General features: G+C 38.9%; 1 protein-coding gene across 1 annotated transcript in view; it reads right to left on the reverse strand.

Moving 5' to 3' along the window:
• LOC108763553 (signal-induced proliferation-associated 1-like protein 1) overlaps positions 1-16,629 on the reverse strand; it is a 77,594-nt gene that overhangs the window by 8,949 nt on the left and 52,016 nt on the right. The window contains exons 2-3 of the mRNA XM_018511295.1: positions 457-631; positions 2-210 (exon numbers count right to left, since the gene is read on the reverse strand). Coding sequence (XP_018366797.1) covers positions 2-210; positions 457-622 — 375 coding nt within the window. The 5' untranslated portion in view covers positions 623-631. The remainder of the gene's footprint in view (position 1; positions 211-456; positions 632-16,629) is intronic.

Consider the following 16,629-nt stretch of genomic DNA (forward strand, 5'->3'; position numbering starts at 1 on the left):
GCTTCAGCCGCAGCTTCGGACTGGAACCAGCGCCGGTCGGGCCGCAGACCTCGTCGACGTCGAGCGGCTGGCTAGACCCGTCTTGTTGATGAACGCGACGCAAATAGTCACCGGCGACGACGCCGCGCTGCTCTGACGGTCGAAAGTCCTGCAGCATGGCGAAGAAATTCTCGCCGCCTGTGATGGACTGCGCCACTACATCGATGCTTCCTGCGATAGGAGTAAAATTGAAACGTTTTTACAACATTATATATTCTAAAGCAGCACAGCTGATTTTTTCAAAGATTAAACTTTAAAGGAAAATATTAATAAATCGCGAAAAATTGCAGTCATATTAAAATTATATAAACTCCTGATAATACAATTAAATAAAGGAAGAGAAAGTGAATGTATTACCCTATGTAAGAAATTATTTTCGGGAAAAATATTAAAAAAAGAAATAAATTTAACTCGTACCATGGGAACCATACTCCCTTCTCAGAGGTGTCTCTGGCACCCGGGAGGCAGGATCCGGACTGTGTGGAAGCTCCAGACTGGAATTGGACCTGTGAAGGGCCAATCCACGACCTACGCGGTTCACCGGCCCTCCGCTGCCGCCGTTCATTGACAGACTCGCGATCATCTCTTCATTCTATTAACACGAAAGAAAAAGAAAAACGTAAGAAACGGATAATACAACGCACTCGATAATAAAATATCACGGATTCACATTCGGTGTTAAATTGCTAAATACGTTCCTTCGCGTTCGTTCGAAAGTAAGACTGGATAGTCGCCACGCCATTTCAAGTGTAGATAAACTTAAGTGTCTCTAAACAAGCGCAAACTAGGACGACTAATTAGAGTCATCGAGCCTTTCGCGGTTGTACTTGGCACTTGGTACGTAAACACACGTGTACGTTCGTGTTATACGCACACGCACATACGAGGTAGAAATATACCCGAGGGTACTACATATTCTCGCGACGAGTTCATTCATCCTGCGAAGTGGCTCTCGTGCCGTTGGCGACTTTTTCCCCTGTCCTTTCCTCTTAATTAAATTCGCCCTTAATTACAAGCAAGGCCGACGAGACGGTAGGAGGCGAAGAGTGGAGATATGATGGACTAAAAGTCGCGACACGCTAGTTTCCCTCGCCGGTATAGCTGGATCTCTAGGTATAAAAATTTCGTTTTTTTATATGCTTCTATTTAGTCGGAGAGAATGAAATTATTCTAGAGCAGTTTTATTATCTCCGGCTTTAGGGCGCTTTCCAGCAAGAGACATAGATGACACAGCGTAATACAGTGAATTATCACATCCTTGTGTTGTTTGCCAAAGTTAAACAAAGATGAAATGAAATCACTGTGTTACACTGTTTCTTGCTGGAAAGTTCCATTAATCTCAATAGATAGTTTTAATTGATCTTAAATCTAAAGTTTCCTTTTCCATTTTATATTTATCACTGTGTATAATTTATATTGCGATGTATACACGTCCATTGTCAGAGTTGTTACAGAAAATGAATTTTTTAATTCCCTGACTTTTCCAAGTTTTCCAAATAAAAATGGGAAATTTCTATGACCAATATAAAATATGTAAAAATTTTAATATTAAAAAACTTTAACATTTAGAATCAAAAATTGTAAGAAAGCTAGCTTATATTGTTAAAAACTCAAATCAAAAGAAGCTTAGTAGCGTAATAAAATTTTGAGGGCAAACTCAAGCTACAAAGAATTAATTAGTATTGGAAAAAAGAATGCAGTTATGAAAAAGAGCGATCGAATGAAATTAATGAATAAAGTATAAATTTTAATTATTTTTTGAAAATCATTTAAAGTGCACGAGTTTGAACGTATTTGACTATAAACGCGCGCGTCAGATATATATATCAAATATTTAAAAAATTATAAAAATTATTTAGAATATAAGAGCAGTTTAAGCGAATTGTGAGCAAAGTTCAAAATTCCAGTCTCTTTCATATTTTCTCCTAACTTTTCCCGATTTTCCAAGTCTGTGGCAACCCTAATTGTGTATGTAAATTCACAAAATGTTTTTTTTCATACACATATTTCAAACTGCTGATTTCCGACTCGGCAAAATTAGAGAACGTGAATTTTGCTGTCTTCCAATTGAACTCTCCAAGGAGAGATCACGAGCGACGCAATCTCCCCTCTGGATCCCCGTTTCTGGCTGGTATTCGAACTGGCGCCGTCTGGCCTTCTCTCTTTCTCTCATCCGCGGGGAGGGAGCGTTAATTAGCCCTGTTCTCGATCTCCGAAGTGTACGGTTCATTGTATATCGTCATCGAAGATGCGGTACGCGCTCGCAATCTACGAGCATCGCCGAGAGAGCAGCAAAATTCACGTAGAATGCACCTGCTGCGTCTGCGACTACTCGACCGGGTACGAATTAGTACCGTTGACCGTTTCGCCAAACACGTCCGGTGAATGGTCGTTCGCATTGTTAACCCCCTCGAGCCTTACGGGATGGCCGGGTTGTACACGCGCTGACGGGATCGGCATTGCGTGTCGCCGCCACCACCGCTGTCACCATTGCTGATACCGCATCATTCTGGCGACACGCACCAACGTATCCAGGAACAATGCGTGCAACTCCGAATGTCCGGCTGTTCAGGTCGTTTTATTTAACCTTGGCAAACGTTCCCAATGTGCGGCCAGATGTCCGGATTCCCAGCGTATGGACGGACACAAAGAGAACGCGGCCTCTTTTTCGGACGCCCTCAAATGAATGCTATCGCATACTTTTTTAAGTGATCTTGAAGATCTTAATGCTTATTCGTGAACATTTACGTGTATCTTCCTTTTCTATATATTATCGCTTCGATATATATTCACAAAACTTCAAAACTAGAACGAATTTTTTATACGAGATTCATTTATCTCTTTCTTCTATCTGAATTCTTTAGAATGGAATTTCCCTTTTAAAGAAAAGAATGGCAGAATTTTCATTCTTTAAGAATGAGATTTTACTCCAAAGAATTTAGAGAGTTTCTTTCCTTCTCAGTTAATTTCAAGAAAAAGTTAATTAATCCAAATATCGAGTCTTTATTATAATATTAGGTGTTAAACTTAATTCCTGCCGTTTTTCGTCTCCAAAATTGATTTGTTTCGAAGGGAAGATGAATGAATACCTTAAACAAAATAATTTCCTCCATTTTCTACTTTATTACTAATTAATAATACTTTATTAATAATACTTTTGATTAAGGTATTTCCCTTCTAGTAAATTCCCACGGCACGAACCTCCAAGGGACTCCTGTCCTAAAAACAATTCCCTGCACTGAAAGAAAAGATTGACTGAATATGGCATAGCATTTTTAATTGGTTGCTGCAGCTGATTTTTGGTTGCATTAGTCTATCAAAATCCTATACTGACATTGCGGATAGGCTAACGCAACAAAAAATTGGCTACTGCAGCCAATTAAAAATGCTGTGCCATACTTTACCATCTAATTTGCTGCAACAGCCAATCTTTTCTTTCGGTGTATATTCTAAAAACGTTTCCAGAACATCTTTAGGATGAACTAGGTTCATTTTACTTATACATTTCTTTTTTACAAATTTTATAACGGAAAGCAAAGACTCATTTAATAGTTGTATTATACGACTGTTAAAAACCAGTCTCAGTTTTTCCTGTCGTCGCTATGTCAGTCACGGATGAAAGGTGCGGTCACGCTATTCGACGCTGCATCCGTTGTCTCGTGGCTCGCCTCATACCGGATATCATTCGCGTTTACGACGTGCCGCGTTTTATGCAACTTGGAGCGTCGATCGACGCTACGTGCCGAACTTCGCCCTCGGCATGCTGTGAAGTGACGAGTGACGGGCGCGTCGCGTTGCGAAAAAACGGGAGCTCGGACTCCGGAGGTATTCGGGCACCGAGAGCGGTCCGTGATCATCATCGGGGAACGTCGGTGGCCCCGTTGCATTCCGCGCATTCCGCGCGACCCTCTCTTGCTCACTCGCTGTGTAGTTTCGTATGCACCGGATGCACGACGATGACCCGACGTCCGCCTGGTCCGCCTAGCCGGAATGCGCACACGTCTCAAATGTCGTATCTTCAACTGTTGCCACAATAGCGAAAATTTTACCGCGGACATTTCCAGGGTACCAGTGGCAAAGCTCAACTCGGCTTTACATTGCTTTTCTCGTTTACGTAACTCTACACTTATTACATATGTAACCATAGCAATTTCTCATTTAATGCGCAGTTATATGCGTTTCGTGTTATAGAAATCCGTATTATACAAGACTATTATTGTCAGAAATGAGAACATGTTTCTCTATTACAGAAAAATAAAAGCTGATTTAACATTATAACAAAAAAAAGTATTCTTATTTGAATAAATAATATTCTTATATATAAATTAAAAATAAATTTAGAAACTTTTTTAAATAAGTGATAAAACGAATCTTAGTATTAACGAGATTAGATTTTTTTTAAATTTTAAATTTAATAAAATTATTAACAAAATTAATTGTGGAGATAATCTTATCACAAAAATGCAAAGTAGATTGTCATACAATAATATATGACAAGAATTGCACTGATTCATTTAAAAAAAGCATGTAAGATAATTTACTGCGAATTACTCAGGATTATCGTAAGAGAAACTGCATTACTATTATGTGTATTTTCTACGCGAAGCAGTGCTTTCGTGAGTTATTAATGCGGATTATTATCGTGCCCCTTATTCATTTCGGTGTAGATTTATTTTCGAAATGTATTCGCGAAAGATTTAGCGTCTGCGGATCGCATCTTTCGCAGGGGGGTAATAATAATGCGAACAGATTCTACGCAGGCGATCGTAGAATACCAGATGCGTCTGTGGATTCGCTACCTCCTGCCTCGCAGCACCCTGGACGCGCGTGCTTGCATATGCTCGACCACGCGTGGGTGATACTTGCAGCGTGTACGAGATATGTGCAGAAAACGAGTAGCCGCGACCTGCATAATACGGGTCTCTATCTCAAGGTAACGCGCCTACTTTACTCGTGAATTGCGTTTAACGCAACTCCAAAGTCGTTCCTTTCTGAGGCTTTCACAGAGAAGGCTATCTTTCTTTCCTCCGTTACAGATACACGGTGTTGTAGAATTATCGGCGGTGTTATACCCGTTTCTACCAATGCAATGTAGATAATTTTAATCTTAACTTACTCTTCATCTTTTTTTAGTTCTAAGAATTAAAAAAAGATGAACACTATAAAATTCATAATGTCAAATTATACCTATGTGGAAATGTCCACTAAGGAGGCCTGACTTGAAGCTTTGTGGTCGGCCGCAGCGTTTCGCCCTGGTCCAACACTACTAGACTCATCAGTAAGGCGATGTAGTGTGGGACTTGCCTTAGACGCCTGGAATGGGGGTGATCCCGATTGACCATGGCTCGATTGGACACCACCAATCACAGCGACCGGTGCTTAGGAGCTTTGTAGCCTCAAGCGCTGTGAGTGGCTCGTGTCCAATTGAGCCGTGTCCAACTGGGTGCCACCCCTGGAATGAATCCAGAATGATATTCTATTTAAAGGGAATTCTCGCGGTGCTTACGCGAACCGAGTGAGTCCCGTGGACCTCTAGTGGCGAGTCGCCACACCTAATTTGAGTTATTTTTAATCATTTCTGATAAACTATCACCGACACTTTTTCCCCAAGTGTGATAATGTCTTTTATATTTAAAGTATATCGATATGAACGTTAATTACTCGAAGTTAACAGAAATAGATTGATTTATATTTTAGCACACATGGGAGTTAAAAGTAACGAAATATAACTCAAGATATTGGGTTGTCATTACTCTTTCGATATCTAACAGTAAAGAATAAGATTAATCCACATTGATAAAAACAGGCATTACATAGCGACTATCACGATGCAAAAGTAAGAAAATCGGTTCCTCGATATTACGGAATCGCGTTGGTCATATTAAATTTATTTAAATTTATCTTCTCGCATTTTATCTGTCGTTTATCTCTCAGGTTTGCTACAAGATCTGTCGTTTTCTTATTCGATATTTCTATTTAAGTAAATAAAAAGATATAACATGAAGCGCACCCGGACGAAAGAGTGCGAAAAAATGAACACAACGAGATCCTGCGGGTAGCCGGCAAGGCGATAATGGAGAAGAAACTTAAGAACCAATCCCACGGTCAAGCCGAGTTGACTCATCGAGCACTCGACTCGCCAAGGACAACCGTGTCCGTAAGCTTCGTTCCGCCGGAAGGAAATACTTACGTTCGTTGTAAACAGCCGTGCCGCGATCGTATTGAGCGATAATAATTCGAATCGTACTGACTCAATCGCTAGACTTATCGTTGTGAATATGCGTACAATATATCGAATATCATGCGTAAAGGAGACACATAACGCTCACCTGTTTAGCTACTTTTAAGTGAGACATAAAAAATATTGCAGTTTTGAAAAAAAATGTTACAAATAAAAGATTTAAAGAGGGCCGTAAGATGAGCTATTTAGATTTTGGATCCCAACAAGGCCCAAAAAATGAACCTGGCATCAAAATTGGAGCATTCTGCAATTATTTTAATGATGCAATGAAATTATTTTCAAATCTGTATCTAACTTTTCAAATACTTCATAAAGATCTTTCTTTTCGTTTATAATTTATTTGATCTTGTACATTTTACAGATTAGAGTAGATTAAAAGTTAAACTCGACAAACGTAGGATTGTAGTAATTAACAATTATTGTATACACAATTCTATATTATAAGAAATGAATTAATATTCTAGAACAGTCACAGAATAAGAAATAAAAAGGAAATAAATAAAGGAGCTTCAGCGTTTCACAATTTCACGTGTGTTCACTGTTTCACAGCTCGTTGCGTAACATTCGTCAAGATTAAGGAATCCAGGCGATGTTGAATATCGACATGACGAGCTCTACGTTGCATCAGCATCAGCGTGTGAACGCGCGTAATCAGGGCTTATGTGTTTCGTTTCGTCTCGTTGCGCCTTTGTTCGGGAACAGCTGTTCCGTGCGCTTCCTTCACGTGCGATCGACGGCCTTGTATACGCGATGCAGTGATTTATGCGTCGATTCCCGCGTCGGACAACGCGGGATCGCGCAACGGGAACGAGATAGGTGATTAACGCCAAACAAAAGACGTCACGCGCAGGTGCAGCGTGCGGCTGCACTTAAATGTAAATGCACCACGCACCCAGCGTTATCGGCTATTATTTATTATTCCATTTATGTTAATTGGTCTCCTACTACTTGGAAAATAATAAAACGACGAGTAAAATAATCGTGAGATCAGCGATACATAACTATACAAAAAGAACAATTTCGCTGAAGTATCTAAAAATTTAGATAGATACAGATCTGAAAATGATTTTGTTTGGACCATCAAAACAACTGCGTGGGAATCTCGAATATGATATGCAATATTCTGCAATATGCTGCAAAAAAATGTTGACATTCTAGCAACCAGTTTGAGCGTCCTGCATAATTAATTTGATGGTCAATAAAATTATTTTCAGATCTGTATCCAGCTCAATTTTTAGATCAGTGGTCTGTTTTCTGTTCCTGCACTACACTGAGAGAAACGTTTTGTATCAACAACCAAAATTTTGTTACTAACACAAAATCTATTTGTTGATATATGATCAATCAAACCGTTGGTTACCACGACAATATTAACTTGTTGAATTTATTAACTAAACTACTAAACTAATCATTTAATGGTACAAAACTGTTTTGTATGATGTTTATAGATTTTTTGTAGTTAGAAATAGAACATTTTGTTACCGGAACAAAATAAATAATATATAAGTATCTCTCACTTTCTACAGAGTGATTATATTTGGCGTTTTTGAATTTCCTTAGCTTAGTAAATATATATATATATAGATTTAGAGCAATTGAGATTATTAATCGCTCTGAAAAAATAGTTACCATGATTGATCATGGTATGGCGAGAACCGAAAAGTCCACGAGATTAGTTTCTAATCGTCTCGGCTTTATAGAGGTAGAATTTCTCTTACGAGAAGACACGCCATCTCTGATAGCTCCGCGAAACACTCCTTGCTCTACCATAGTGGATCATTTTGTTGAAATTACTAAGAGAATACTTATTTTATATAATAATAACAACTAAATTTCACATTGTTATTTGCAAAACGTATGTAACCAAATAAATTTGTATTGTTAAATAGAAAAATTTTGTTCATCTAACAAAAATATATTGTAGTTTGTTATTTTAACAAAATAATCTAGTGATAATTGGCCATTTGTGAATAATTCTCTTTTTTGTTACCATTACTATGTCTGTTTTCTCAAGGTAGACTGCACTAGCACTCTCTTTCTCACTTTCAACAAATATCAAACATATACCAATTTCACTTCAAGTTCCAAAAGTGTACACTAGTTCAACCACAGAAAACAGACCTCAGCAAAACCGTTCTCCTTTCAATGCATGTATTTTCTTTTCTTATAGCGTTTTCTCTTGGCTGCACTATCGCCCCACTAGTGCAACACTCAGACAGTGTATCGTGTTTCCATGGCTGGTGGTAAGCGAACTCCTTCGGTGTACTATGTTTCCGTGGTTACGGTGTAGTGCAAATTTTATGCACGAAGTGAGATTTTGCTATACCGTTTCAAAGGGATGGTGTAGAGCCAGGGTGACATTCAAAATTTGAAAATCAAGCGGGAACAGGGTTTTAGCGCAATAATGATGTAGCGTACATCATGGTGTACACCATTCTAGTGTAGTGTAGCTGAGTATAGCTCTTACACGCAACTGGTACGGTGCGAGGCTGCACCCAGTGTATCCCGAGAGAAAACGCTATTAGAATCACTGGCTCCCTCGTATAAAATAACAAGATCGTAAAATAAAATAGTTTATTTATAATGCGCTTTTTATACGTCGCTAACCGACACCGCGAGCGCGCCGATTAATGCATCCGCGTGCATTTCATACACTTCGTCCGCGAAAGGTAAGTCGACAAAGTCGGGTAGGTCGAACCGAGAGAGAAAACGACAGCCGATGTTACACGTTCCACAGCCACTCCGAGAGATAAGAAGACCACCTTCGAGCTACCGAGAAGCTCTCGATGTCTCGATAACCGGTCGCGGACGATCGTCATACGGATGAAGAGCGGGCGGGTCCTTGTAGCTGATTACGATGAGTGCTCCGGTACGTAAAAAAGGGAACCAGAAATCCGAGGAGAGCCGCGGATGCCATATTTAACACATTAAGCACACGGAATGAAATAATTGTGATTACTTATGATCGGATTGCGCAAGACCGTATTACGGAAGTCGAGATCTAACACGCGACTTCCCTGCGCACAGCGGAACACATCTTCTCCGAAAGGATTTCTGATAACGTGCCAAAAAAAATATTCTTGATGTACGTAATCTTATCGCAGCCGTATAAAAATAAAACAATATTAAAATTAGATCAATATAAGTGCTATCTTTCTCTCTTAATTTAATTAAATATAAGATTGACTTATTGTCTTGAGACAAGAATAATACATATAAATTTAAATTTATACATTCTTACGTTCGGAATAAATCTTTACTCGATCTCTAGTAGAAATGTATGCAGTTTTCCTAGACACCTATTCAGTTACTATCTAATATTACTGTATTCTCATTAATTGTACCAATACTGAGTAGGAAATGGACAAGAACTTGATAGAGTTTTATTCCGTCCATTTCACGAGCAATTGGCTTGCTTATTAATCAATTTAATATCCATTATTTGTTGTGTTTCTATGCAGTAAATGGATTCAGATTTTACGCAACTTTTGTACGCAGTAACTGCAAACAAAGCGTTACATCCTGATTGGGAGCCTAAGTACTTTTCCTTCTCAGTTACAGAAGTTGGTGTAACTGTTTAGTAATTGCTCAAAAAATGCATGAAATTTCTCTACCAGGGGATATTATAACGGAAGATGCTGGCATAGTATTTAGCACAAAATCGATGTTACCAAAATTATTTTATTCTAGATTTAAGAATTTTCCATTCGAGAGTAAAATATTTCTCTCAATAATAAATATAATCATCAAATACGATTGTCTCTATATCGATCCTATTTCAAGACAGATTGAAGAATAATAGCATTGAATCCGGAAATCTTTCCCGTGAGTGTATTCTGTACGCGTTCTCTATTTATTCGTAAGTCCTTCACAGCTATCTGTGCACGGTGCGCATTCCGGCTCCGGAAAAGCACTTATCGGCGAGAATTCAGTAAACTGAAGAAAAGAAGAAAAAAGATGACGAACGCAATCACGAAAGCGGGCAATCCGTTCCACCCGCGATCGCCCGTGCTACCTTCAGGAATTTCCTACGCTTGGCTTGCCTGGGAGAAATCCTTGGCAACACCCCGGCGTGCCGGTGCATCGAATTCCTCCGTCGGCGATCAACGAGCGTGTCGTCGCGGGATCGCGGCGAGGCCGTATATACCTGCGCGACGACTTTTCCGCGCGTATACGCGCTGTGGGAATGCTCGCGGTGCGTGCAACCGCGATGTCGAGCGAGTGCGCGCGACGACCGACGACGTGCGATGCGTGCGACCGCGTGTTCTCGCATCATCGCAGGTCGACGCAGGTACAACACGCAGGTGGATCGTCCGTCCGCACTCTCTCTTCTCTCTCTCTCTCTCTCTCTCTCTCGTTCTTTCGGATCGGATGTCCGCTTCGATAAGTTTCACGGATGGCCCGCGCTCATACACTATGTTCTACCGAGCAGAACCGAGCTGTATTGCAGCTCACTGTCATTTCTATGCCCGGGAAGCACAAGGGAGTCAGTCTAAAATTATCGGTTCCGACGTATTTATATCGTTGTGTTTGAGAAAACGAGAGCAGTGAGTTGTGGAACGAAGAAAGTCCAAACTCTGAAGTTGCCAAGTATATACAACTCGAAAAGTAGAAACCCTCTAATTAGTCGTAACAAGTGTATCATCCATGTTTTGATAAAATCCAGCAAGTGAGAAAAGATATGTGCTATCTGGCTCTATCTTACATGAATTGCCAGAAAATGTCGAATCAATCGGTGGACTTCTTGTGGCCAGTCTCCGATTAGAAAACAATGCGATAACCCGCATTCTATGTTATGATCAATTTTGTAGAATATTAACTTACGTAATTTTAGAATAACTATTGTTATGTAAATACTAAAAGGTCTCCGTTTTATTTTACGATATTAAAATTTTATCGATTAGTATGTCAGCGTCACGGAAAGTTACTGAAGTGTTGTGCGAAATCTTATTTTCTTTTCTCAAGATATAGGAAGTTTACATGAAATTGCATCGCTAATAAAGTAAATAAACGATCAGATATCTCGACGATCGTGGATATAGATATGCTTCATTATAAATATTACACAACGTCCTTTAAATGAACCTTTCGATCGCAGGGCGCTACCCTTTCAACGCGCACATTCTGCTCGTTATTAATTAATTAATTAATTAATTCATGGCATGGATTTTTTGTACTGTGCGACTAAAGGCAACTAAATTTTTTTTATTATGTAAACAGAATATTTAGTTACCACTAAAAAATGCCTCCAATAAACAGATTTGCTGAAGGCATTAAATTGTTTTTAATGCGAGTATCCAATGAAGAAATCACGAGCGACGCTGCGGCGCCGCGACATCCTTTCGCACGTAGTTCTCGATAACGCGAGCACACCAGTTATCCCACAATTTCTTAAACGCCATGTGTGCGTGCACGGAACGCGCTGCCGAACTAGTTATGTAAATGTACGCTGCGCATTCTCGACGCGATCTACGAGCGATCGGAATGTCCGTCTCAGAATGCATTCATGAATTGCATTCTTCCATAATTCTTAAACACGAACGTCAGATTAGACGTCAGATTTATTTTTGACGATTAATTGAGAGAAGTCGACAAGAACTAATTGCGCAAACATTCGCGTTGACATGATAATTATTTTAGCTCAACAGAATTATTTTCAGATCTGTATCTCTCTCTACGATCTTTAGATACTTCAGCGAAATTCTTCTTTCCAGGTAATATTAAGGAATAATTCGTCGAAATGTCGTGAAAATATAAGTAAGCCGCATAAAATCCGCATTGACTATGTTCGTTCTTGTTCTTGGACTCTCGTAAAATTAATGCAGCACGAATTCTCGAAGTTAATGAAGATTAAATAGATAGAGAAGCATCGTGGAAAGTACAGTGAATTTTTCACGGGGTCGTGTGAGATAAAAATGCGTCATGATGTATCCGCTCTTTTACGATGCTACTATCGTGCGCACACGTGCGATAACATGCGACTTTATTAGCCGTTGGGAGTTATCGCTGCCATATGACGAGTCGACGTCCTTATAACCCGCCAAAGAATTTTCTTGATATTAAATCTCGACTGTTTTAAAAGAACGCGAACAGTAATTCCAAAAAGATTACTAAAACAGAATAATTAAAGTGATATATGCACATTAATAATTTTAATTGATAATAAAAGGCCGATATTTCCACACAAATTATGTTAATACGTATAATTTAAAAATTACTTTAATTCCTATGAATTTTTTCGACTTTTCAAACATTTAGAATTTACAAAAAATGTTAGATTCCCGAAAAAAGTTTTGAATGGAATGAAACTTGTTTCCTATGGAAATTAAAAAATTCCATTCAAGAATTAAATGCTAAAATAATCGTCAGAATTGTTGAAAATCTTCATGCAAAAAAAGGAAAGATCGTAATAAAGAAAAGACTTCAAAGAGATTTAACTTTCACATTCATATTTATCTATATCTACACTCCTCGTTTAAGTCCATATGAAATATTCAAACCGAATATGCATCTCTATTATAAAGTAGTATAAAAAAGACCTAAGCAATAAGACTTTTCATAATTACGCAAATTTCCACCATGGGAAAAGCCATTTTTCCCCCTTGAGTGCCTAGAACGTGAACATACAATCCGCATAAAGACGTGAAGAGTATTGCGTTCTCGCGAAACTAACATGTCGAGTTTATAACGGCCGTTGCAGTGGAAAGCGTTTTTCCGTTGGTTTCCGCCCGTTGATTGCATTCGCGCCTCCTTATGTGCATTGGGAAAGTCATTATTCTTTAAATTATTTCTTGCGAGGATAGATATACAAGACACATACGACGCCGTATTTAGGACGATACTAAAGGCTTCGGCAAATGCACAAGTATCACAATTCAAAAGAGGATCTGAATTTCTTATTACTAGAAAAAATATACATATTAATAATTTTGATATCCGCGATATAAATAAAATATTTATGCGAATTTCCGCGATTATTAGCGCGTAAATTAAATTATGCATTCATAACGCGATAAGATATAATTCGCAACTAATTGGGATGTACTTATAAAAAGAAATTAAAGTAAACGCAAACGTTTCGAGGAGTCAAATCCAGAGTCAAAACATTTCATTTGGTATGCGTACGTCCAAATTAATTGCAAATCTTACCTCATCATATTATGAATCCATAATTTACACATCAACAACCACTGAACCGTACATACAGATATTTTACTTGTAGGGTAAACTAGGGTATTATGGCCATACGGAAAAGATGGCCATAGGTCATAATTTCTCCAACAATTGATAAATAGTGCATTTTTATAATCATTCTTAAAGATAATCAATATTTACAGTAGTTCACATGAGTGCACTGTGTTCAAAATAACAATATTATAAATATTATCTAATAATTTTCCCTTCGACTATCTGCAAAGTTTTGCACGTGTCTGCTAAAAACTGTTATAATGTCTAATAAATTACAGTTAAGCTGCCATAATCAACATTACATACACAATAAAGATACGTAAATTGCAATGTGACCTATTAATACTTTTATTTTCACTATTTATTTAAAAATACTATGGCTATCTTTCTTAATACCATGGCCATCTTTTCCCTAAAAATCAGATAAGATGGCCAATGCATACTTTGTAATATTTTGATAAAATTAAAGTTCTGTTAAGTATTTTCTCTTTAATTTCGATAGTATTTGTTACTTTAAGCTTCAGTGAAAGTAATATCCCAAATGATGTTAAAAAGTAACAAGAATAAATGTATGTTTTTTGCATTTTAAAAAACTATGGCCATCATACCCGAGTTTGCCCTATTGGCTTTATTTTTAAAACGACAAATATTACTGTTTTATTATTTTAATTTTTATATCACCGCGTATTGTTGTAAAATCGTTGTGTATAACTCTGAAAGAAGTGGAAGAAGTGGATGGTAACTCTTTAGCTGTCCTGTACAGTAATTTCGCGAGGCAATTACTCCGAGTGGCATGTGTCCAGGGTGACGGCCAAAACTTGATACATATTACAAAAAGATTAACCACAGTACGCCGGGCTGCCAGCGGCACGCATCCTCGGCGAGTTTCTGGCGAGAAAGAAATTCCTAGCGCGCGGCGAACATTAATTTCGCGGCCGGTTTTTGCCAGCCCGACGAGCGGCGTGGCGTGCGCGTTACGTTCCCTGCCAACGTAATAACCATTAATGCCTCGGATACGCTCGGAAAAGTCCCTTTTTCCTCTTCTGTCAGCTTCTGACAGCCACGCGGCAGCGAAAACGTCAGTCGGGGCCGACTAGTGTTTTTCGCGAGAGTCCTCAAGCGTGAAAATCTCGCCGAAGGAAGCGGCCGAAGCGATAGCAAGAAATATTCTGTTATCGCGACTAGGAACTCACGACTCGATTATCACGTATAAGACCGAGAATGAACGCTAATTATTTCCTGAAGGGAATAAACTAACGCATAGCCGCTCGCTAAACTTCCCGTTAGAGACTGTTAATTATCGCGAAAAGATTATGCGTGAACAGATACCGATATAGACGTCAATAAATAACCGAGCGACTGAGAATTTTTTAATTGTGACACCACCTACTTGCGGTAAGCTCATCGATCTCGAGTTACAATCGTCGAATAACGCGATGACAATTTTCTAGCAGAGGTCGCCGTCTTAACGAAGGTTATCGAACTTCCTTCGGAAGTCTGAATGAACGAGTGATGTTTCAGATAAAGCAATTAATTGTACCTAATTATTTGGTTAACAAGAACACTACACGCTGTGACAAAATATGTCACAATTCTTATCAACGAGAAGATAAACTCTCTGCGTTTTCTCGAGATTATAATTACTTTACACACTATCAAGATTATAATTGCATTTATGAAAGCATAAACGCATTTAAAATATTCGAAACATTATGTGTTTAAATGAAAATTTTCCCATTTATCTTAATTATTTTAAAACATGTCTACTTGTTGGAATAATTTCTGATTCCAGGTTCTAAATCGCCGCCAAATTTTTTGTATTGCTTTCAAATATGTACAATATGGAAAAATTCGTAATTTTTTCATACTTTTTCATTCTGTTAAAAAATATTTTGTAATACATTCTTAATCATCATCCTGATTTTTAAAGGTAAAATTGAGATTACTTTGACCCGCCTCGTATATTAAATTACTTGGGTAAGGAATGAATTATAGTTATCTGATAAGTTGTTAAGAGATACATGAAAATCCTAATACACGCATAAAACATGCGATAACAAATTGCGGTGTTCTAATAGCCAATGAGGAGAGTACGTGTGCGAGCGTATAGCTGATTACAGAATCGCAATTTTCTTTTTCCTCGATTTATACCTTCCCTACACCCGTAGCTGCAATAACTCGTAACGTTTGTAACGTAACGTTCCTGACGCGAGCGCATCGAAGCGGAGCGTCCGGTTGCGGATTAATTGGCGTAATGCGATTCAAATTTGCTCAATTAAAAATTATAATTCTCCTATTGTGCAGAGGACGTGAAACATGCAAAGCGGAATTACGTTGTACATACGCTGGGCCAGCATTATAAAGGGGCGCGGGAGGAAAATAGAATGTGTGTATCGCGTGCGTATATACGGACGTCGACAGAATTTCTCCATGGACGCGAGACCCAGGGATTTCTCTTGTTAGACACCATAATGTTAATTACAATTTGTTTCTCATTACTTTCACAGCTAGGCCCGTTAGGATTGTGCGAATAGGCTGCTCTTGATTATCCCCAATTAATATTCATTAGCGAATTCAGTGACGTGACTCAATATTAGCGAGACTCGAGTATAACGCTTCTCATTGTATTCGCGGTATTTGCCGTATAGTGTTGGACGCGGAACACGTTCGACATTATCGCGTAGCTATATAGCGTAACGTTTCCCGATGTGGACGACGTAATGAGAAGTCCAATAATATTACCGCATTACTCAATACAGGGTATCGGAAATCGAGTGGCGCGTGAGGGACTGATTGCAGAAGACAGTATGACGTGTATACGCATATGTGTTTAGCATGCGCGAATTCAAGGACGTCGGTGCATTTCGCATACCGGCTAATTACGCGCCTGTCTCACGGGCGACGCACCTCCGCGTGCGTTGACTGCGTGCACGAACGACGGTCCATTGCCAGTCGGAGAGAAGAACAGAGAGCATAGTCGGAACTAGAGATCCTCAAGTAAGGCCCAATTTCACAATTCACGGTTAACTCTTAGGCCCAGTTCCACAACTCACGGTTAACTCTTAACCGAGATTCAACTTATTCATTGTCTCTTTCCAATTCAAGAAACAAATTAAACTTCGGTTAGGAGTTAACCGTGAATTGTGGAACTGGACCTTAAC

This window comes from Trachymyrmex cornetzi, unplaced genomic scaffold (assembly GCF_001594075.2).
Source record: "Trachymyrmex cornetzi isolate Tcor2-1 unplaced genomic scaffold, Tcor1.1 scaffold367, whole genome shotgun sequence".
Taxonomy (NCBI): domain Eukaryota; kingdom Metazoa; phylum Arthropoda; class Insecta; order Hymenoptera; family Formicidae; genus Trachymyrmex; species Trachymyrmex cornetzi.